The following is a 22,163-nucleotide window of genomic DNA, read 5'->3' on the forward strand; positions in this document are numbered from 1 at the left end:
CACACACACGCACACACGCACACACACGCACGCACACACACAAGCACATGCACAAATAAGCACACAACTTCAGTGGTATCATATATCTTTATCAAAGAGGCATTGTGAAGAGGTCTGGTTGTTTAAGCTGAAATGGAAGGAAGTGTTTTAAGGTTTTCAGAGAAAAAAGAAAAATGTTCTAACTTGAAATTGTCGCTCCATGTAGCAGAACATGAGCTCTGTCAGCAACAGCTACCTCAACATATAGTTAAAATACAATGCATGCATGGAGTTGTACATGCAGAATTAATATCCATTTAGTCAGAAAATTACAGTTTTTTTCTTCTCTTTTTCCCACAACATTCTGTTGTAAGGTATATGCATGCACCATTGCTCAAAACAGCTGACTATACTCAGATTTCTCTTTTGCTTGTCTTTGGATGCTTTAATTTCAGCTCTTACCAGTGCATTTCTATAACTCGTGTATTTCTGCTGTGGCTGTGAAGCATTCCCTCTTTCAGCTCACGACTTCCCAGGATGGCCAATCAGATTTAGGAACCTCCCCCAGGGGAGTGTGTGTTCAGACTCATGGAGCCTCAGGTTTTCTCCCAGGTCAGACTTTCCTGCTGTTCTTTCCTAACTTGGCTAAGCATCATCTCTTTCGTCTCATCACTGGCCCCAGGTTTTTGAAGAAGCTGTGGTGGATGTTTATGGACTCTAACTAAAGAGGTTTCAAATCACAAGTAAGTGAAACAGTTTACATGATTTTTCAGATAGGACATCAAGAATGGCATTCCTGATGTTTTCTTTGTTTTACTTCTTTACTTGTAGACACTTGTTTGATTATATATTAACACACTGTTAAGTTACACATTATCTTGGACGATGGGAGAAGTCAACAACTACATGTTCCCTATGTCTCTCCCAAAGTTTGTGACTCAATCTGGTTTTAAAAACTTGAATAATCACAGTTTATAAGTAGCCAAATTTAGATAAAAAATAATTTTTTTGAAACTTGAATTCCAAGCTTTAGTCATTACTAATATGCAAAAAGCAACATGTGGAAATATTCACTTTATATCTAGAAGTTAATCTTTTCTGTAATTATAAAATCTAGATGACTTATTTAAGTTAAGTTTTACTTGTTGCATCATTTAAGTTAAGTTTTACTTGATGCTTCAAAGCTCACACTCGACTTGGAGTCATTTTTGAAAACAGGTTTCAAAAACATCCCAAGTGTCTGGTATGTTGTTTGTAATAGTCAAATTCCAGAATCTCAGAAAAGATTAACAATTTTTAAATAATCAGCTTTTGAAAAAAAAGAAAACACTCCTAGTTTTGGTTAAACAAATGTTACTTAATATCTGCAAAACAAACTACATCATGTTCTGTTCCTATAAAAAACTGACAAGTAAATATATCAATAAACGACTCTAACTCTGTGTTCAGAGTTAGCTCTACAAAATGCTCATTATTTCTAAATTGAAATGTCACATTGATGATTAAATAATATATATTCTAAACATGCTAATTTGTTCTTCAAGATGAGAGTTTTTATTCCTTTTTTACCCTGCATATAACCTAATTGCATTACACAACAGCAACATCTCATGGTTTAACACATTTCCAACTCACCTAGAAAAGAAAGAACAACACACATTTATGTATATCTGAGTCTAACTCTTCATGATATGTTTTTTAACACAGTCAATCATAAATTTTGTGACCTCATTCCAATCTGACTGCCTGTGTACAACTTTACCACCAATAATAAAAAGCAAATTGCTGGACAAAACAAAACACAACAAAATCAACTCAGAAATTTAAACTGTAGCAGCTTTAGGAGACATGGAATGACTTTGCTCAAGAAGCTAAAATGTTGCATTCCAGTTTCTTTTTTTTTTTTTTAGGAAAAAAAATGAAGACAAAACTATAAAAAAAGCTAACATCTAAAATTAAAAAGCTTTCTTTTTGAGTTGATTGGTGGCCCTGTGTTGTTTTCACTGTATTTATTGTTTCCGCTCTCTTAATTTTGCAAATACATTTTAATTTTATCAACGGATCTAACAATTCTAGATTGTTTTTAGATTAGATGTGGATTTGCTAGGCTATTTGTCTGCTTGTACGATGCTGCATTTTGAACACACCTGTTCATAAAGTGATCCATAATAAAACGTTTAAAAAGGTTCCTGGGGGTGAGCACTTCACACTCTCAGTCTTTGTGGAAAAAAGACTGAGAGTGTCTTTTTTTCACATTTAATTTATACATGTGAATAAATTAACTTAAGTTTTAAGATCAAATCACAAGAATGTTTTTTCTGAAGATTGAAACTTCTCCACCTCTTTGATTCACAATAACTAGTCATGATGTTGATAAAGCTCAGATTGCTATCTCTCTCTGGTTCTACAGATACAATACTCCAGGAAAAAAACAACCTGGAAATAAAATCAACATTGCTAGACAACTAACAATCTAAATCATGTTTCTTTTTGGTGAACTTTTCATAAAAAATTAACATGATTTAGGAAAAAAAAAAGAAGTTGTTTTCTTTCTTTTTTTTGCATGTGTTTGTTGGGTGATGCTCTCGTTAGTTAATAAAAACAGTTTACTGGTTGTAAGGCAACATAATTTCCAGTAAACCTTATCTTGTTTTGTGACGCAAGTGACAACAAGCATGTTTACTAGTTGAGTAACTGTCAACATGACTGCTGATAAAGTTGAAAGAGATATTAATCTCAGAACACACAAAACTATTTATTTCCCACTCTTTCATTTAATCAGACAAAATCTTTCCGGTTTTAAGTCAGACTAGATCACTAATCTATGTGCTAACATCCAGAAAAATATAAAAACTAGCTAAAACCGCCAAATTTATCATTATGCTGACATTTACTGTAGCATAACTTACACAAAATCTGATTGATTGATTCAGTCTGACCTAATGTCAGTCTTTGCAGTCTTTAAGCTGTTTGTGTGTGTGTGTGGTTTTTTTTACAGAAATGGAAACAGACAGCATCAGTAAAGCTTCACAAAATGGCCCCACAGACAAAGATGGGCCCTTGGAGACAAAGCGACCTGAGAAAGCAACAATGCTTCAACAAGATGTGAGTATTGCTTCAAGCAGTGTTCTGAGAAAAAGGCAGGATAAACATTCACACCATAGAATCCCATCATATGTACCTTTTTGCAGTAAGTGGGGGGGAGCAAGAGCTGCGTACCAGGCTGTGCTACAGCAAGTGTCTCTGCAAATTAACCCCGCAACCATCAGCTCCAGGCTCTCTGAACTCTCACAGTCCTGATATATGTTTTGGGATATTATAGTTTGAATGCAGTGCTTGTTGTTGGAAAAGAATAAATGCAGAGGAGCTGATGTTGTATATGTGAACAAAGTCAAACTGAGAGGAATGTTCTACAAACACAACTTCCTGGTATATTACAAACCAGACATTCTTCAACAGAAAGTAACATACCGAAAGAGTTAAAGTACACAAAGATAAAGGCAACTGAGCTTGTGTGTAACTATTTCCCCCTTTTGGGTCCAACTCGATGAGTCAGCTCTTGTGGCTGACATTCAGAAGTCTACCTACATTTGAACAAAGCACAATGTATACTTTTTAAAACCCTCATGACAGTAACAAGTGAAAAAAATCTTTTTGAAAAGGGAAAAGACAAAATAACTACTACTATATTTGCATTCAAATCTCTGGGATTATTAAATAGTCCCCATATTATCTTTATAAACCTCCTAGTCACTGCAGTTGCATGCAATACTGATATGATATGATAAGTGGAATGATAACAGGTTTTTACAGATAAGGAACAGGCAAGAAATCATGCTTGATTTAATAGTCCCTGTGTTTTGCAGGTCAAACTGGCATTAAGAGAGAAGCAGATTGCTGTTTAGTATGTTATTGAAATGTAGGACTTTAGTAAAAAAAAATGTGTGAGGTAAATCTGATTGTTATTACTGACTTTAGACCGACACCTAAAGGTTTTACGTCTCTTCTTATGCAAATGTTAAGGAGACACTTTGTTGCTTTGGGGGTAGGTGGTTGTTGGGTGTATAGAGTTCAGTGTCTAGTCATGCAGACTGATTTTAGAGACGTTTCAGAAACAACAGGTCACTCTCAGCAGATTGGCCTAATACCATGATAGGAGGTCACCTCTAAGGTCACGTCTAAGTCCAGTTGTGAACTGACCCTGAAACTAAATATCCCACATTCAGCCAGTGGGCCAGTTCACTTCTCAGAGGTGGGGCATAGTGCATAGAGGTTGTCTAACCTTCTGCAGAAGCCATACATACCTTCAAACTTCATGTGGCCTTGAGACCAACTCAATTAGAGTTTCTGAAGTGGGTTTCCATGGCTGAACAGCTGTTTTCTAACCTTGTATTACCAAGTGCAATTAAAAGAGAAAAGTACATGTGTTGCTTGAAGATCCAGTATTTGTCTGATGCCAAGAAAAGGGTACTTGAGTCACACCTGAGTCAAGTGTAAAATTTGGTGCGGAGGTAATCATGTTACGAGGCTGCAAGGAGCTAGGGAAGAATTTCTAATCATTAACAATTTGGACAACATCTTACTTCCAATTTTCTGGGAATGGACACTTATTGTTCCAGCGTGACTGCACACCAGCTGCACACCAACAGAGTCAGGGGTAGCACCAGCAGCGCCAAGCTGTGTATTTCATGGAAGGGAATTGATTGACAGCAGACTGCATTCGTTGATTGGTCTGTGATTTACGTCACTGGAAACTCCAAACAACATTTCTCGGATAGTTTAGCGGTGGACAGGCAGAGAGCTGCTCGGTGTGGAGGAGCAGAACCATGGCTTTAATTTTGAGCTGCCAGGAACACATGCATTAACTGTTGGAGCAGAATGACTGCGATCTCACAGCCTTACAATCTGCAGGTCTCTCTGAAGAACATTGTGGCTCTGGGCAGCGTTCTGTCTGAGCTGCAGTTTACACCAACGGTTTAAAACACCAGAACTGCATGAAAGGTTATGTTTGGTGTGATGCCATTAGGAATTTTTTTAGGTAAAGTTCATGTGTGGATATTGGTTTTACATCTTCTGACTCTATTACCTAAATCCAAAAGGTTGCATGTTTAAAAAAAAATAAAGTGGCAAAATATAAATATATTTATATGTATAATGAGATAATACATAGTTGTGTCTTTAATAAAGACGACGACGACGATGACGATGACGATGATGATGATTAAGTTTTGGGCCAGCAATAAATTTTTATAGGACAAAATGAATCACAACCACAACCTCAAGGTTCTCCGTTGCTGAGTGTCACTGCAAACATCAGCAGAGATTCAACCATGACTGCTGCTTACCAGTTGTCCACATTCCCATATTCATGCCCGCAAAGTGAGGAGCAGCTTACTGGGGTTGAACCGAACCAGACATGAACTGGTTAGAGTGAGTCTTGCCAGTTGAGAAATTATTTTAGAGCAGAGACTGTGAGCCAGGTTTTTTTGTCCATCATCAGTGTCTGTCCTCATAAGTAGTCTTCAGAGGCTCTGGAGAACATGATCAGTTGTTTTGACCTTGATGACACTTTATCATAATGTGATCAATCAAATTATTGGTGTAGATCAGTCAGGGGACATTTCACATGTTTACTGTACTGAGATACAACAATAATATAATGATAAGACATGAAATAGAACATGTAAACACTGCAGTTTCCACAGAATCAGGCTGAAAAAGCCACTAAGTGACTGACTTTTCTTTTCCTGTGTGTTTGAACAGATTGGTTTGCTGAGTGGCATTTCCCTGATTGTGGGAACAATGATTGGCTCAGGGATCTTCATTTCTCCTAAATCAGTGTTGCTGTACTCAGGAGCTGTGGGTCCCTGTCTCCTCATCTGGACTGCCTGTGGAGTATTAGCCACTATGGGTGAGAGCAGCATTCAGAGTGACACATCGATTAGTTCACCATCTGCGTGGTGTCGTCGTAAACCATCCCATATGAAGAGCAGTTTTCATGTTGTCTTTAGGTTTGATTCAATTCAGTTTTTATTAAAGCAGTGCAAAGCTTTTATTACTCTGTGTGGGAAACAAGATTTTAAACATGCCTGTTTTCTAACAGAACTAGGTTGTGTATTAAATGTTCTACAGTACATTGTTTTCTTTGATTTTAATGTTATCTGTTATTGATGTGCATCTTTTACATATAATTTGATCAACTATGAGTTTTTTGGGTTCATTTGTGTGAATTCAGTAATAGTAATTGGTGAACATGAACTAAAAGTTGTTTCAACAAAGTAGAAGTTTGTGCACACAAATGAAACCAGGTTATTGTGTCTTTTTAATTTTAAAAAAAATGTTTTTCCTTACTGTTTTTGTGGTTACATACACTATAAGCATGTCACAACAATGATTACAAATCATTTATCACAATCTCAATTTCTAGGTCTCGAAAATTGTTCAAGAAGTTCATGCAAGCTGTGTAGAGTCGCTGCATGAAACATTGTTTGATTCCTCAGTGTGTCTGAGATGGGCCACAACTACTCAGAGATGAGAGGGTTCAGTAAGAAAATGCATTTTAGGACGAGGCCGTGGTGCTACAGTCACTGTGCTCCTCACCAAAAACGTGATAACGAATGATAACAATTTATTACTCTGTAGCAGAGTTATGGAGCCAGAAATGCTCAGGCAGGCACTGACCTTGACCAAGCCTATTAAAGCAGAGGCTTTGTGGACTCTTCTTGACCCGTTGGTTTGGCAAGCGACGCCCTTTTTGATCAAAAGAAATCATAAAATCATAAACAACTACTGAAGAACCTAAAGAGACTTTACTAATATTATTGGATACAAAAGTTGCATTTTACGTCTTCTCTAGCCTCCACATTTCCCCAAGCTCTTGTTTGCAAACCTGCTTATTTTCTATCATTTTTGGAAAAAAATAAGTCTTAATCTTTATAGTTACTTTAATAGTAAACATGGTCTGTGTTGTGAACAGAATAACTTTCTGATTAGAATTGAAGATGTGGCCAATATCTACAAATATTGAATATTTGTAGATGAAGGCATTTAGAACCCAGTTTTAAGTCTTTACAGTTATTCAGGACATGTAAAGTCTGTCATCTTAACATTGCAAATAACCGTATGGCCTTTTTCCTGCACAGAATCCAGTTTGTGTCATTAAATATTTAGCTTTTAAAATCTAACCATCTTACTTTATGTTTTCGATTATTTCATTTTAAAAACCTCATTGTTAAATATGGCAACTGCAAAGGGACGCTTGGTTCAACACGTAATAAAATTTTGCCGTGCTACTTAACTTTTTATTATGTTTTTATAAATGTAATGTATTGCAATCATACTGCAATACCTTACAGCAGCAATTAAGCCTCACATAAAATGATACAATTATACATCAGTTAAACCACTGAGAGCCATTTCGTTTTTATTTTTTAACAACACCATTTTTTTTTAACCTGTGATTGTTTTATGACAATTATAAAATCTAATCCTTCGTGGAAAATTACGGGTTCTTGAATATAAACTTCCAGAATAAAGCCCAGGACTTTGTCCTTCAATGTCAGGGTGGTAAATGTTAATGTGTATGTGTGCAACATAAAAAAAAAAAAATTGGGAAAGCAGGTGGATAATCATCACCAACAAACAGAAATGTGGCTTCTTTGCCAAAAGAGACCGGAGTTATTGATCAATTTTAACTTTGATGATTGCTCTAAACAAAAAGCATTAATGTAGACTTTTTGAAGCTACTTTTTTATTGCTGTGTTTTACAAGACTTTTCTTTGTTTCTGTCTTTTTGTGTTGGCTGCTCAGGAGCCCTTTGCTATGCTGAACTTGGTACTATGATCACCAAATCAGGGGCAGAGTACTCCTACTTAATGGAGGGTTTTGGATCCCTTGTTGCCTACCTTTACTCTTGGACCACTGTTATGGTGCTGAAACCTTCTTCATTTGCTATCATCACTCTTAGCTTTGCAGAATATGCCTCTGCTCCATTTTACCCTGACTGCACCCCTCCGCTCGTGATTATCAAGTGCCTGTCAGCAGCTGCAATAAGTAAGTAGCACAAACAAAACAAGACGGGACAATAAATTTGGTTCTTGCTGATATCACAGATAATTTCATCCATTTTTAATTAACTTGTTTAGATGTCAATGTAAAGCGTAGCAGAAATATGCTTAAAATAGATAAAATAGCGACTCGTCTTCCAATGATGCTGCTTATGAAGATAAATGTTAATTTTTTGTCATTGATATTTTTTCTTGTTTCTTTACAGTCATAATCACTGGTGTCAACTGTTTTAGCGTCAAACTAGCAAGCTATGTGCAGAACTTTTTCACTGGGGCCAAACTTATTATCATCGTCATCATTGTGGTGGCTGGCATCGTTCTGATGGCTCAAGGTCGGCCCTTTTACTCTGATTACTCTTCTCATTTCAGGTCTCAACTTAAGTACTTCTCATTTGATGAAGTAACCTTGAAATCTCAGTTTTATGGTTTTATATTTTTGAATGCAGGAAAAACAGAGAACTTGTCAAATGCATTTGAAGGCTCATCCACGTCTTTTGGAGCAATTGGACTCGCTTTTTATAACGGACTTTGGGCTTATGATGGATGGTAATAATTTACATTTTTCTACTTTGCAGCGAATTTGGTTTCTTCATCAACCCTCCTGTTAGGTTTTAAAGTTTAAAAATGTTTTAAAAATAGTTGGAAATATTTTTGCTTTGCATGAAACTTTTTCTATTTGTTTTAATAGGTGCACTCTACATATAAATTTAAAATGTATTCATTTTGCACATTTGCAACCCCCCCTGCATCTACTTTTTATATAGATAATGTTTGGGTCAATTTGACCCGGCTGTCAAGTTGAAGAGTAAAAAGGATTAAAAAAAATATCACCCAAATAAAAAAATACACTCAAACCTCTTTGCAAGCAATTGTCTAATAAAGAAGTGATAGATTTGTCAAATTGAGGAAGGCTTAGTCATTATTAGTCTGAACCGGAAGTGATCCGCCATCTTGGTAGGCAAGCGCAACGCAGAGCGTAGATGAACCGTGGCTTCAAGACCAACAAAAAGAAAGCATATTGACAGTCTTTAGAAAATTTGCAAGAGAACGATACATCAACAAAATCACTGCTGTCGGAATTGACCCATATGAGACGGAGAAGGTTGCGTGTTTATTGTCGTCATAGCAACTCCATAGCAACTGTCATGATAGTTAGTTATGGATACCTTCCAAGATGGCGGTCAGCTACAAAGTTCCCGGAAGTGTGACGTTACATAAAAACTATGCGTTGAAGATGCTGTTGATAATAATCTCTTAACAATAAATAGATGCATTTTAATCAGTTTGTTAGTGAATCAAATTTATATACTGCTCAAAAAAATAAAGAGAATACTTCAGTGTTCACTTAAATGTTAAAGTGTTCCCTTTATTTTTTTGAGCAGTGTATAATTTTTTTATTCAGTAATTAAAACTTATTTTTTCCAAATATTTTGCCAGGAATCAACTGAACTTCATCACAGAGGAGCTAAAAAACCCATACAGGTAACATATTTACCTTTATGATCTTCTGCTCAAGAAATTGCTAGTAAAATGCTTGCATGATATTTATTTCGGAAACTGGTAAGCATACTTTTGTGTGTATATCAAGATCTTGCAAAATTTGAATATTAACCAGTGTAAAGTCCCTTTTAATAATTTTTTTCTCTCAATTTACTACAGAAATTTGCCTCTGGCCATCGTCATTGGAATCCCTTTAGTGACTGTGTGCTATGTGTTTGTCAACATCGCTTACTTTACTGTCATGACGCCCTCTGAACTGCTGTCGTCTTCAGCTGTCGCAGTGGTAAGGACAGTTATCCACAAACCAAAGAGCTGCACAACTTTAAAAAAAACTTATACAACTTATCAGCACGGCATACATATTAAAAGGCTTTAATGAGAGCTTTCTAACATGAGCTAATGACCATTTCAAACACAGAATGTTTGACACTCCCCACTTTTAGGTCTTCAGATTAACTCCTGAGGGACTTTTTTTTCTGTCTCCATAGACTTTTGGGGACAGAGTCCTTTACCCTGTGGCTTGGATAGTTCCTCTGTTTGTGGCCTTTTCAACATTTGGTTCTGCAAATGGAAGCTGCTTCACTGCTGGCAGGTAAAACAAACACATTCATTTAATTTTATTTCTGATTGTACATATCTTATGGTTAGTAAAATCATTTTTATACTTGGAGTGAGAAGTAGAACAATGTCAACTGTATTATTTATTATTATCTCACATTAGATTTTTTTTTTTCTCTCCCTCAGACTGTCCTATGTGGCTGGTCGAGAGGGTCACATGGTGAAAATCTTATCCTATATTAGTTTGAAACGCTTCACTCCTTTACCTGCTCTCTTATTTAATGTAAGTCTAATATATTTATTGTTTGAGTTCTCGTGTTGAACATGGTCCCACAGGATCACCTTGCTTATTTTTAATGCTGACCTGTAAACTCAAAATAGCTAAAAATCCTTTGTGCAAAGACGTTTCTCACTTTGTTATTTAAATCAACAAGTAATTTTACTATTTTCTTGCTTTATATTCTAGGGCATTTTGGCAATATTCTACATTATTCCTGCGGACATCAATACACTGATAAACTACTTCAGTTTTGCTCAGTGGGCCTTCTATGGTCTGACAACTCTGGCTCTGATTGTCATGCGTTTCACCCGGAAAGATCTCAACAGGCCTGTGAAGGTGAGGCTTTCTGAAAAGCTTTCAACAGATTTAATTGTGTTTTGCTTTAAAAAACACACTTAAAAGTGTCGAGTGATAAAAAGTGTTTTCCAATTTTGTCACACATCTCAATGCATTCTATCAAGATTATGGGTAATAGATCAGCAGAAAGAGCAGATACCAATATTTGACTACCATTTTTCCAACAAACGATTAGAAAGTTGTGGCATACATATGTTTTCAGCTTCCAGTGAGTCAATATTGTATAGAGCTGGTATGTCAGAATTAGTTTTACACATCCAGAGATTGTAATTTTCTTTTTTGTAAGGACTCCCTAAACTCAGTAAGATTAGATGGAGAGTAAATATTCATCTGTTGCCACAAATTAGGCTTACGTTAAGCCATTGTCACACATGAATTAAAAATCTTAATAACCTCTACTGGTGTCAAAGCTTTGAACGTTGCAAAGCTTTGTAACATACTGTATGTGTGTGCATGTGCGTGTGTAGGTGTGTGTGTGCGTGTGTTTGTGTGTGTATGGAAGGTGGGTGTTATATTTTTTTTTAAATAAAATTTTTTAGTAAAAAATGCTAAAATAACCTGTTTCTGCTACATACTAAAGGTGCCAGTGGTCATAGCTGGCCTCGTAACCCTGGTGTCCTGCTACCTTGTCTTGGCTCCCATTATCGATCAGCCTGAGTGGGAGTACCTTTACTGCACCATCTTCATCTTCAGTGGACTCATCCTTTACTTCCCATTGGTCTACAAGAAGGCAAACTGGGCTCGCAAAATCATGAGTATGGTTCCTCTCTCAGCTAACAGAATATCCAGCAGACTCAATTCACCTGCATATAGAGATTAATGTCAGAAATCTCATTAGCAAAGGCAGGCAGATAAAAATGTTTAGTGATGTTTAGCTGATATTACACCCCATCTTCTTCCCTCCACAGGGCCCATCACCATGCATCTCCAGCTGCTAATGGAGGTCGTTCCACCGGAGAAAACCGAATAAGAAGGGACAACCTGTTCAGCTGAATTCTTGAGATCCTCTGCTGCGTTTTGGACTTGATCAGGAGAAGATCTGGTGCTCGTAAATGATCACTGTCAAAAACAAGAACCTACTCTGTTTGAAAAGGTATCCCTATGTTAGGGAGAATGAGTTGAAACAATCATGATTTTTAGTCATTTTTAGTAATTTATGAGGTTATCGTACAATAGAAGGTTAGGTCTGATAGAAACAGATGACTAGACTAGAGTGTTGTAGTCATTAGTCATGGTTGTGCTGCATTGTTCATGAACTTGTGAACATATCAGGATAGAATATATGTATTTTTATCTATTTGTGGAAGTAAACATCACTTGCATTAAATACTCACTATGACATTTGCCACCTGAATTCAAAACCAGAATGAAAAATAGCTGCTAAATTCTTGTGGATTCACTTTTCCGTAAAGGGATACGATTTCCATCCATCCGTCCGTCCGTCCGTCCATCCGTCCATCCATCCATCCATCCATCCATCCATCCATCCATCCATCCATCCATCTTCTTTACACCCTTGTCCCTCAGTGGGGTTGGGAGGGTTGCTGTTGCCCATCTCCAGCTAACGTTCCGGGCGAGAGGCGGGGTCACCCTGGACAGGTCGCCAGTCTGTCGCAGGGCGGAATATGATTTAATTTTGTTAAAATGCATTTAGAAATGAGGCAGATGATTATTTGCCAGTTCAAATTGAATTATCAGATTTTATGTTTAAAAGTGCATTTTGTAAAGCTTTCTTTACTGTTAAGTTATATTGTCTCTATACCGAGAGTATTGTACTACTCGCTGTTTATTAAAGTTTTAATCTTTTCAAACCCAAACATCCAATGATATTTATTTTAAGCCGCTACTTTTTTAAAACTTCACAAATGTTTAAATGATTGAAATAAATCAGTTGATTGCCAGTTTAGATATATAGGAAAACAGAGAGACAATATGTACTGTATGATTTTTTTGTCCTAATAATTTAATGATTTGATTTTGAAGATGTAGGAGGCATAAATAATGAAGTGTCAGTTATTGGTTACTTCCCTTGAGGTTTTTAATAATGAAAAAACCTTGTAAACTAAGCACAAGTAACACTTTTGTGCTTAAAATATAAAATTTGTTGCGTATAGATGGGTCACATTCTGTATGTTGAAGAACGGCTCAGGGACATTAAACAAAATATCTCGAGTTTTATTTCACTGGAGGAAAACCGTCAAGTGTGTTCATTTAAATTGTTCAATAAATGATAAAAATAAAAAAAAATGATGACTGCAAATTCCAATAAAATAAATTCGACTTTGTAGCTGTTGGCATTATGTGAAAAGACCCAAGGGTGTGTATACTTTCGCAGGGTCTTGTCACCTGATTTTTCCCTTAGCAAAAATACTTAACACATTTTAAATACTTTTAGCTAAATTACTGTAGATTGTGACGCAAGTAGTATGAGGCATTTGTCGTTATATTTTCAGGTAAGAGCAGGTTGTTAAGAATGTCCACCAGGTGTCAGTGTAATACCTATATATCAGACGTACTCCGTCGGTGGAACTTGTGGTTTTAGTTGTCAGTTTATGTTTCATGTGTTTATAATTTCAGCACTAAATATAAAGAGAGTTTTATGTGGATTACTGGCTTTCCTGCGTTTTCTACAGAAGACATAAAAAAAAATCTGCTGTTTTTATTTAGTTGTATATTTATTTTTAATTATTGCAGTGTTTTAATATGACATTAGTTGCACATGACAACATTTATAGTCGGGCATCACTTGGTGACAGGCAGGCAAACAAAGATAATTGATCGCAGACTCCTCTGGATAATTGATTGCTCCTTTATTGCCCTCTAGTGGTAATCAGACATAAACTCACAGGTAAAAATGTTCCAAGTTTAAAATGGAGGGTTTTCCAAAATCAGTACTAGGATCTTCCTAGTCAAAGGCTGTGATTGTCACAGCTTTTGACAATCACAGCTTTTGACTAGTAAGATCGTAGCAGCCAGCAGGAGCAACATGCTGTTTGTGCAGGCTCTTATTTTTGTAGGTTATGTGGTGGTTTTGCATGGAAAGCGGAATCGATTTGAGTTTTCACAGTTCAGAGAGATGAGCTGCCAAAGTCTTGCTTGTGATTCAGGTTTGCAAGTCTGTACAGTAACATAATATTGCATATTTCAGTTTGACCAATTTAAGGTTGCATTTGAAAATGTTTTGCATCATTTAAAGTTGAGCAGTTACATTCTGTTTCGTCATTCTTTTATAGATTTTCAAACCGAGGCTGTAAGAAATAACATTTTTCATTTTAGTAACAACTAAACGAGGGAGGGGGGCAGAATTTATAACGAGCTGGCTCTTCAAGAGCTGCTGATGCTTATGAGGGGATCCAAGCCTTCTCTCCCTCCTTTTCAGCGCGAATGTTTAGTGCCGTATTGCGTTACACCAGCAGTCAAGGACCTTATTTGTTGTTGTAAAAACAGAATAATTCCTCACCAGAAATCCACACCCAAGGAGCCAATTCAAATTGCGGTTCTGCTTGATATGTGAGCAGTATCTTCACAAATTGCGAAGTGCACTTGAAAAAAAATGAGGCATCATTTGCGGTGCTGCTGCCGCGGATGGTGTTGGATGTGCTGATGAAGTAGTTTACTTCTCGGTTCCAAGTCATAAATTAATGCCTACTAAATAGATGAGCTGTAAATGAATTGGGATTTATAGCTTTGACATTGTCAGACACTTCAGTCAACAGAATGACATGTTATGACTTCATATTCAACTTTGAATCACAGAAATATGCAGCTCCAGTAAAACCTGTTTTAATTACTTGACTTTCATAAATACTAAAAAAAAAAAGAAAAAATTCTGGCCCAACACTTGTCATTCATCCTTTAACAGATATCGAGGCTCAACAAACTCCACCATCTTTTCCTGTTTAGTCATGCACCATTTTATCCTCTGCATTCAAATCTCCACAGTTTTCACCTCAGTAATGTCCTCCTCCATTTTGGGTCAATTAGTGAGCCTAAACTGCCCTCACATTTGAATGTGATCATGTTGTTTGTATCTGTGATTGACTGGAAACTTGTTCAAATTGCACCGTGAATCTTGCCCATTTATATCTGGAGGGAGACATCAGGCTCCTCATCACGCTGTAAATATTAAGTGAAAGTGAATGGAACGTTTATATTTGAGTCTTAGTCTTTTAAGTACACTGAGGCCACAGGATGAGAAAACACCCAACAAGTTGCATCTCCCTTCATCACAGAGTCAGTCACAACTATCACTTATGAGAAAATTATGAAAGAATTATGACTATACATCTTAGCTACAGCAAAGGCAAGGAGACTCTTAAAAATGTGACTGCTTTCCACTGCTGTTTTTACTGTGAATTCTGGTTTTCACTATTGGCCTAATGTTGTATTTCTGTCATTAAATAGGAGACGTTTTCTAAGTACTGAATTCTGAATTAAAATAGATCACAGTTGACTCACATGCATTAGGCATGTAGTGCTAACATGCTAACACTAATTCTTTACTCCCCAGCTTCTCAAAGTGAAAATCTAAGTTTTCAAACTTTCAAAAAAAAAAAAAAAAGAGCACTGGTTCTCAAAGTTGGGGAGTTATTTCCATGTGTTAATTGCTAACTTGGTCTGTCCTAATCAAATTGTGCGTTGCTACGGTGGCAGACTGATTGAACATTAATATGGTAAATATTCTGCTGCGGATGAGCACTCTTTATGCACACATTATGTAGATATGCATGCAGTACTGACAGCATAGCCACATACTCAGACCGATGCATACAATACGCTCAAATATCGCTTCATTAATGGTTAGCAGTTCTGATGAGCTCTCATCTGCATGTCATTATCATGACATTACTGCACTTTTGCATTTGGTTACTAAATTAGCATTTGGATTAGAGGCTCGCAATCATTCAGCGACCTTTCCAAAAACTACATTATAATGCATCCCTAATGAACCTGTGCTACAAATGAAACCTGTGATTGTTCTGATTGTTTGCATATTTTCTAAAATAATGCTTCTACCCTCCAGGCTGCACCAGACCATTGGGATGATGATTTTAGCTTCTTTTTAGGTTTGAGACTTGAATTTCTTAGTTTACTTTCTGACTTGCACTTTATTCTGCTCTATTAAAATGCTTACAATGGTTACCACTTCCTGTTGTGTTTATTTTATTTTATTCATCAAGAAAGAAATTGACGGCAGGTGTTACATGTTTTTTTGTTTGTTTTGTATTTACCATTTTGGAGGTGTGGGATTCTTCTTTTATACAAATATATAAAAACATCCTAAGGTGCAAAATGTGAAATGTCAAAATCAAGGCATGTTGCTGCTGCAACGTCTATATATTTTCTTTTCTTTTTAAAAAGGAAATGTTTCCCACTTCCTTGTCTATAAAACTGACAATCACTCGTATATTCAGCAAAGGAGACAGTTTTAGTCAGCTTTTATGCTTTCTTCCACTGGAGGGCACACTTCAATAAGAAACAGCAGCAAGGGGACCCGACCGTTTCATGAGGCTGATTATCCTTTCACAGTCCAGCGTTCAGCTCTTCTAGATTTGTGGATTGCCTCTTCATGGCACGGCTCCCAGAAATATCCTTTCATTGACTTTAATGTTATGATAGTTATGAAAAAGGGGTTCTTTCTCTTTATTATAAAGTTTCAAATGGTTGTTTCTTAGAAATGTCAAGTTAATCATTTTGTTTGATTGCTTTTCTCTGCATGATAATTTGTGACTCTACCCTCTTTCCACCCTAAATTTATACTATTAGTTTTTTTTTCTGGAATTGCTACATTTCTTTTGAGCTACAACCAAAGCACAAGGTGAATTGTGTTAACAGAGCGGCTCCCTGTTGAAATGATATACTTCTGTGATGCAAAAAATGAGGCTCTGATAAATTATGGTGAAAGCTTTTTCCGCATACTTTTTGACATTTATCCTGCACTGTCTAACTGGATAATAGAGAAATATATTTGAGGGAAAGACTGATCAATAAAAAAGTAATCCATGTGAAAATGTTTCACATCCTTAAATTAATACTTTATTAAACTGCAATTGAAGCATTTATCTTTCTTTGATTGGAGTCTGTTAGGATCCCATATCTTGACTTGCCATGATTTGCTATTACTTATGCGGACTTTCTCTTTTCCACAGGTTACTTTGGGATACATTGTTGGTTTTGTGGACTTTGGCTCAGCTATTCTAAAATGTAAATTTTCATCTCATAAAGTATTTCTGTTGTTGACTTGCTTGTGTGGTTGGACTCACTGTAAAGAAAAATAAAATTCCTCTTCATTTTCAGCTTTGTAACAGGCAACTGAAAGTTTGACGTCACAACTGATTGATATTTGGATTCATACATAATGTTTTACACTTCGTAAAGAGGTTTAGTACCATGTCATGTTTTACAATGTTCTTCTAATCAGTTTCAGTGCAGTTTTTGTACAAAGCATGCTTTTCAGAACTGTGTCTCAAACGCTAAAGCTTGACGTTAACACACATCTTACAAATTTTTGAGGGTTTTTTTTTAGAAGAAAATAATATCTTATGAGCACCTCTTCTTAGTCCAGAAATATGGAAAATACAGGACACTTGTCATACGTCAAGCACAACCAGTATTTGTTGGAAATCCCTGCGTCTCCTTCAGAACTGCATCTGACCTCTTGAAATCAATTTTGGAATTATTTGTTTAAAATCTAATTTAAAAACCATTACTGCAGGCATGTGTACAGAGAGAACGTACCACTAACTAAAGATCTGCGATGCGTTTGTGTACACAAGTGCAATACAAGTTGAGCATAGTAAAGAAAAAGAACTTAACTCTCTGACCTTCTGGGACGTTGATGAGATTGCTGAGACAGCAATGTCTTCAGCTTTAAATTAAAAAGTTCAAGATGATTCCATCAAGATTAGGAGATATTTTGACAATCCAATTGTCAACAGCTGTTCATAACGGGTTGGTTGAGGTTGCAACCGTGGCTGAGTCAATATGCTGATTATTAAGAAGTGTGATTTGACTAGAACTGGATAGTGCCTTAAATCCAAAGGGAAAATGTTGTGCTGCAGTAAAATTATAGTGAGCATGAGTAGAAATTTCAGGATATTTATGAAGCATGTAAACATGATTTCCAGGCACCTATAAGAAAAAGTAATCCAGTTTGTTATATTTAGTCAACTGAATTCATTTGTATAGATCATATAATTCAGTGGCACACATCCAAAATCAGTTGTGACGTCATGTCGACAAAAACTCCCACATCTAATCAGGCTTTGACTTTTAGGCAATCCCTGTTCCTAGGCAAGCAGCTGTTGCAGAAATCAGATTTTCTAGATCAGTTTCTAGGGCGATGACCTCACATCCCCAACACCATGGACTGAAACTCAGCTAACAACTCAATACCCAGGGTGCATGGAGGCTTCTTCTCAGGAATGTGTTCAGGATTACACCATCTGTTCTTAACAAACACTATAATCTCTCCTCTTTTTTTACTCTTGGTTTTTTCTCCATCTTGTGTCTGCCCATAAAAAGCTTTTAAGAGCTAAATTAATTCTTGCCAACATGTTCCAATTAAACGCACAGGCACAAAATATTTAGCTGTATCAGTGCTCAACTCCAAATAAAAAAATCGAATCATGCTATAGTAATCATTGTCCAAAATCATTGCACAGACTGAACCAATTTGAACATCTCTCCTTTTACTTGCAGACCGTTTCAGCTGCTGCCTTCCATCCACAGTATTTCTCATGCATCATCTTCCATTCTCTGCCCTCATGTCTTCTGCTGCTTTTCACTTTCCCCTCCACTTTGATCTTTCTCTTCCTGCGCTGTCCTGTTCTGCCCGGTTGGAGCTCTTTGCACAGTTTAATTGTTCAACTTATATAGGAGTATTTTACCATCAAAAATGGTCACTCAGTAGAAATTGCCTTTAATCACACCTTACATGTGTGCATTTTGAGTGCAGAATACTAAAAACAAAGTAGAAGAATTTGCACACTCGGTTGTGGATTGCTTCGATTTGCATGCACACATGCCACAACCGGGTGCGTGAGTGAAAATGTCAGGGGTCGGGAGTTAAAATTCAACATGGAAAGAAGCTCTGCTAATTGTATTGCTGTGCATGCACTGGTTTCTGAACCAGCTGTAGTTTCTGGCTGTTTGGCGGCTCTTTGATCAGCCGATAGTGAGATTGTGGGGAGGATGGTTATGTGCTGGCTTCCTTGCATGATGTACGGGTAGCTTCACTGCACTATCCGCACACAGCGGGAGGTTGGACCTTTGGTGTGTGTGTGTGATGATGCACGTTATGGTTCATATGCGAATGTGACAGAAAAAAGAAAAATGTTGATGCGCCTCGAACATTAGGGGAAAAAAAGTATCTCCAATAAAGACAAGGCAAGTTTATTTGTATAGCAGCATTCATGCACTGGGTAATTCAAAGTGCTTTTTGAATAAGGCAATACTGTAACAGTAACATTTAAGCATCGCATAAAACAAAATATACTTAGGCCTAATATAAATGAAGTAATAAAGTAATCTAATTTTCACCTACTTTCTTTATTAGATCGTTATTGTATAGCATCCGTCATGCATAATGTAATTTAAAGTGCTTTAAGGCAGAATAAAGAAACAAAATAAATTCTAATGAAGAATAATAAATAAATACAGTAGTAACTAATGCAACATCAAACAGAAAGAAACAATGTTGTACTAACAATAAAGCCATTCAAACAATTATTTTCTGAAATAATATCTGACACATAAGAAAGAGCTACAGTACTATTGTTAGTCCTATTTTTACATGGAGTTTGTTACAGAGCTGAAGATAGTGGAAACTAAGTGGTGACACAGTTTGTCTGCGTCTGGTCCTGAGAAAACTGAGTGAGCAGGTTTGTTATGACCTGGGGAGTGTACATGCGTTTAGGTGCCCAAGATCATTCGTTGTCTTATAAACTAATATCGCTATTTTAAAAGCTCTCGTATTGCAAGGAGCAATTTGTGTAATGTAAAAATTAAATGATCAAATCTCCCATTAGTCTCTGGAAGCAACATCTCAGATGAGCTGCATTTAGATCATAAAAGTAGCCCAAGAATGGAGCCTTGAAGAGCCTCATATGTAATTTTTGTTCATTACGAATTAGAGTATATACGGAAATAATTCCAGTGTCTTTTACATTATTTCAACCAGCTGTGGTGAAGGAAAAAAAAAAAAAAGAAGAATGAAAAGGGAACATTAGTGAAACGGGGGGTTGAATGAATGCTGGCCGCCCCACTGTGTGCTTTTTGATGTTTATCCTGGCCTGTGTGTATTTCTAAACATTGCCTCCAGCCAGCACTGCTTCACAGCCAAGTTATGATCTCTCACCTCCTTGTCAAGAGTGGTTTCCCTCATCTGTCATTGAGCTTTTGTGCAGCTCGATGTAAAATGAAATAAAATAAAAATGCTGTTTTTATTTTTATAAAAAAATAAAATAAAATAAAAACAGCACTTTGTGTAATTTGGCTGAACTCAATCAACAAAAAGCCAAATCAATCCACTTGCACTGGCACAATGACTCTGCATTGTCAAGTGTTTCTACCAGGAATAACATGAAAGACTGAGGTTATGAGCATTAGCAATTTAGGTTGATAGCAGTTTATCAGCCCCATTCTGCTCCCTCAGTAGGGCTCAGAACATATTTATTGTTAAACATCCCTAAAATTCAGCCATCGATGCACATCATTGCTTGATATGTTGTGAAGTCACTAATATCCCATCTTTGGACAGCCTGCTTACTCAAATCAATATCGCTGTTTTTGCAGTTGATTGAACAACGAGATCCTGTTTTCTGAACACACTGTGAGATCCTGCTTGTCCTCCTGCAAATACCAGGCACCCTGCCTATCTGGGGATGGCACTAAAAGATAACAAAGACTTGAGTTTATAGACCAGCGTGCGCATGGATTTCCAATACAATCCATCCCTCGCATGTTGCCAAGAGCCGTTTTCTCGCTGTAGAAGCTATGAATCAGCTTTCTCCATCGACGCACGGGCTAATATAAGAGTGGTGGGAAAATCAGTATGATCCGTACAGGCTCTGATTTCCACTGTACATATAGATGAAGACATCACACTGGTTATGTTAAGGCCGTGAGGTGTAAGATATTGATTGGGATACCCTGACGTTATAAATTAAATGTAGTGGATAAAATGAGAAGGAGTACATGATATTTGAAAAATCTGCTACCTGACACAGCTGTATCAAGAACATTTTTATTGCATTTTCAAGGCCCCAAGTTTTATACGCACGGTCCCCAGCTACCCCCCTCCAGCATTCTCTGCTCACTGGATTTTCTAACCCATGTTTGATCCAGTGTCTAATTAATTCCTTAAGTTCTTGTGTTTATTGCAGGGGAAGAGGAAGAGGGTATTCGATACATGAGGAGAGGGGATCTGTCTTTGAAGTAGAGTTCTTTAAATCTCTGGGGGACAGAGTAGCCTGAGGCTGGACTCAAGCTATAGAGAGAAGTAACAGACGCTTTTCTTCTGTGTGAGTCAAAACTGGAGTTTGCTGTGGTCATGTTTGCTCTCTGAACTGCCACAAAAATCTCCTTATGGTACCAAATGCCTACGTTATAATTATGAGAAGGTGGCACTGTAAATGTATGAATATCACTGGCAAACACTTTAAAAGTTTGCTTCTGCTGAGCAACAGAGTCGACCTGTGCTAAAATAAAAGCTCATAATAACACTGAAAAAGCGGTTCTGAAATCCTCTGCGGTATAGCCCTCCCTGTGTCTAACTAACTAATGAACTATCAGCTATCTATCTTCATTCCACCCAGGGCCCACTTCACCGTCCCAGCAGACAGAAGCTACTTCCTGGCAGGTCTTGCTGAGGGGAATCCAAATCTCCCGGCTGCAAAGTTAAGTGCTGCTTTCTTCGGAAAGTCATTTCGAGGTGAAAAACAACATTTACAGATGCTCTTTCTCTTGGCATAAACAGCAGCACCATGGGTGTTTGTGACCACCATGTTTCTATAGCTCCAAGCTAAACAGACATCAGAAAAAACCACTGGCATGTAAACAGACAGGACACTGAATCTCATTAGCAACAAGAAACATTTGCTTGTCTCATGATCTGTTTGCCTAAATAGATGCCTTACACCGCCACTTAGACCAAAAAGTATTTTCAGGTCTGTTGTTCAAGGCTCTGTTTTTTAAGATAAACCCATGGATGAGTTTCTCAAGATTTTGTTGGGACATTAGCCCTTTAATCCTGGAAGGCTGAGTTTGCAATTGCCCTTATGTATCTTTGGAGGTTCAGGTCCGAGTCCATCACTATTCCCAGATTTTGGGACTGGTCAGTTGTTTCTAGCTGCAATAGCAAAAGCTGTGAACTCAATCTTGATCATTCCTCTTTAACTACAAAAATAATTACTTCATTTTTA

The 22,163-nt window shown here is 37.0% G+C and overlaps 1 protein-coding gene across 1 annotated transcript; it reads left to right on the plus strand.

Moving 5' to 3' along the window:
* Nucleotides 1-87: 87 nt before the first annotated feature.
* Nucleotides 88-12,234, plus strand: slc7a9 (solute carrier family 7 member 9). Its single transcript, XM_008405722.2, has 13 exons — nt 88-722; nt 2,978-3,084; nt 5,743-5,890; nt 7,789-8,031; nt 8,252-8,377; nt 8,492-8,591; nt 9,483-9,527; nt 9,705-9,828; nt 10,034-10,137; nt 10,290-10,386; nt 10,570-10,719; nt 11,321-11,495; nt 11,649-12,234. Exons 2-13 carry the CDS (start codon nt 2,980-2,982, stop codon nt 11,708-11,710), a joined length of 1,479 nt encoding a protein of 492 aa, XP_008403944.1. The 5' UTR covers nt 88-722; nt 2,978-2,979; the 3' UTR covers nt 11,711-12,234.
* The last annotated feature ends 9,929 nt before the right edge of the window (nt 12,235-22,163 follow it).

This window comes from Poecilia reticulata, linkage group LG3 (genome assembly GCF_000633615.1).
Source record: "Poecilia reticulata strain Guanapo linkage group LG3, Guppy_female_1.0+MT, whole genome shotgun sequence".
Taxonomy (NCBI): Eukaryota; Metazoa; Chordata; class Actinopteri; order Cyprinodontiformes; family Poeciliidae; genus Poecilia; species Poecilia reticulata.

What these genes read in the sequence shown, in the direction of transcription:
- slc7a9 (XM_008405722.2), top strand. Translation starts at nt 2,980, where the DNA reads ATGGAAACAGACAGCATCAGTAAAGCTTCACAAAATGGCCCCACAGAC. An exon ending in GAGCTAAAAAACCCATACAG is followed by an intron (nt 9,528 to 9,704) that starts GTAACATATTTA and finishes AATTTACTACAG; the next exon opens with AAATTTGCCTCTGGCCATCG. An exon ending in CGTCTTCAGCTGTCGCAGTG is followed by an intron (nt 9,829 to 10,033) that starts GTAAGGACAGTT and finishes CTGTCTCCATAG; the next exon opens with ACTTTTGGGGACAGAGTCCT.